Source organism: Berghia stephanieae, chromosome 1, assembly GCF_034508935.2.
Source record: "Berghia stephanieae isolate SIO BIC M18660-M18661 chromosome 1, UCSD_Bste_1.3, whole genome shotgun sequence".
NCBI classification, from domain to species: domain Eukaryota; kingdom Metazoa; phylum Mollusca; class Gastropoda; order Nudibranchia; family Aeolidiidae; genus Berghia; species Berghia stephanieae.
The window spans coordinates 59,306,228-59,308,727 of NC_088360.1; the positions used below are offsets into that span (position 1 = coordinate 59,306,228).

Sequence of the window (2,500 nt, forward strand, 5' to 3'; positions counted from 1 at the left end):
CCACCATAGTGTTTTGTTGAGTTTAGCTCATCAATTTGTTTATATTTGTATATCCCGTTATATGATATTGCACTGAAGGATTCTTCGCTATCAATTTTGGACAGTTCCGAAATATGGAAAAGTTTATAATTTTCTGGAATATTTGGTTTTAAATGGCCCTTGTAATCACAACAGTTAACATGATTTGGGCTTGTGAGTCTAATTTGAACGCACCGAGGCGATTTCGATGCTGAAAAATACTCTTTTAAGACGTTTGAATCAGCTACATCTGGAAGATTTGTCACCAAATAATGTATTTCTTGAACGGAATCATCTGAAGTTGGGAACAATGGGCTTAAAGGCAAAGTCAGAACCCCGCCATAGCAGTTCAAGACATCTACGAGGAAAGGACATGATCTATTTTTCTGATCGTCCTGGCGAGAATGCCGAGATAAAGAGATACGACTTGTATCGCAAATTCTTTCAGTACTTTCTAAAAAGGAGTATACATTTTGGCGTTTTTGTTTAATGGTTTGAAGGTGGTGATTTGCATCTGTATCCCCGTCTGTAGACCCTATGACTGATGTAGTATTTGCCTTTGGCTGTGGTGAAAGAAGGAATTTGTCGTCATGGAAACATTGATCATTCAGGCATATCCGACACCATTTTGAAACTCTGAAAAAGTATAAAGAAATAAACATTTCATAAGCCAAAACTACCCCAAAGAACATGGAAAACCCTGCACAAAAACTTGCCTTAAACCGACTGTCCAAATGCTTTATGTTTGCGGAATCTAATGAGGAAGGCAATTTTTTCACTGTAGCAAGTGAAACAATTGCGCAGCAATATTTTCACAGTAATGTATTTTAATCAAAAAGAGCAGCACAATAATGGTGTTCTGCAAAACTTTAATGTTAAATATCAATGCACATACTGCCACCACTTCCGCCTAAACAACTGATCAGATTCATCGTTCGTAGATAAGTTTGTTGTGAAAAGTGGTTCTGTTGTTTCGCATCATTCGATGTAAGTTATTAAGTCACATCCGGAAATACAGTTATAAGATAGTGGAAATAAATGATGATGATAATAGTAATAATAATAATAATAATAATAATAATAATAATAATAATAATAATAATAATAATAATAATAATAATAATAATAATAATAATAATAATAATGATGATGATGATGATGATGATGATGATTAATTATAACAATAATGATAATAATCCCTTAGTCCCAGGTTCACTCTCCATTGTTGTCCATCTTTCATAGCCTTGAATTCATTCCCCAATGGTGTCCACCTTCCATTGTCCTGGGTTCACTCCCCATTGGTGTCCACCTGCTATTGACCCGTGTTCACTCCTCAGTAACTCCACCTCTCATAACTTGGAACTCACTCCCCACTGGTGCCCACTTCCCAAGGGGAAATGAAAAAAGCAAATAGATTTCTTGATCACATTTGCAGAGAGAGTTGATATAGATAGAAAAGCAGTGATAACAGGAAAAACCGACAGGGGTTTAGGGTAGAGGAAGACAAAGATGCCTAATTACGTGAAGGATATAGGTTTGGAGAGATGAGATGTAAATGTTGTTAAGATGGCCGGTGACATAAATGATTAGACACTTAAATTATGTTTGAAGGCCCAATAATTATTGTTCATTTAATTTGTGTAATTATTCAAGTCATTATAATAAGTTGTATAGCAAACAATTTTAGTCATCACATTATAGATTAGATTAGATTATTTGGTGGGTCAGTGCCGGAAACACACAAACATACAGCCAAACACACATACACACACACTCACACACACACATACACACACACAACCACACACACACACACACACACACACACACACAACCAAGAGAAAATTGTCATTGGTGTGATGAATTTTCACTTCACAGCGTCGTCTTTTGATTGTTCTCTTTTCTGGACTAGGCTGTTGCCCCATTGTAATTTCGTCATTTCGATTATTATTGAATTCCTACACATCTCATTTGCCAGTTCCTCCTACAACATATTTTGTCTTCCTAACGAAGTTAATAACTTGTTATAGTAGTCGTTAGTTTATTGCTATTGTTTTGATGGATATGAAAACAATGATGATGATGATGATGATGATGATGATGATGATGATGATGATGATGATGATGATGATGATGATGTGGTGATGATGATGATCCAGAACAAAACATAAAAAAACGGTGAGAAAAAGGGAGACCTTCCGAAAGCTCCTCGTGCTAAGGGAAACAACGCAAACATTCCTCAACTAACCCTTAGAAAAAATAAAGCCTAGTACCTTTAACTAACCCTAATAGGAAAAAAAAACAAACACCCTAGCACCTTTACTAAGCCTTATAACTAACCCTGATAGAAAAAAAATCCTCCGACCTCGAGCTAAGCCTAATAAACAAAACCTTGGACTGCTGTCCACAACCTTTCAATACTTCAAAAAAAATGGCAGCGGGGAACCAAAACAATGGTCATATTAGGAAATGTTAAACTTTC

The 2,500-nt window shown here is 35.9% G+C and overlaps 1 protein-coding gene across 1 annotated transcript in view; it reads right to left on the reverse strand.

The window, feature by feature from the left end:
• Positions 1 to 680, reverse strand: part of LOC144974407 (uncharacterized) — a 2,379-nt gene extending 1,699 nt beyond the window's left edge. The window contains exon 1 of the mRNA XM_078917300.1: positions 1 to 680. This exon is cut by the window's left edge and continues 402 nt beyond it. Coding sequence (XP_078773426.1) covers positions 1 to 680 — 680 coding nt within the window.
• Between the last annotated feature and the right edge of the window lie 1,820 nt (positions 681 to 2,500).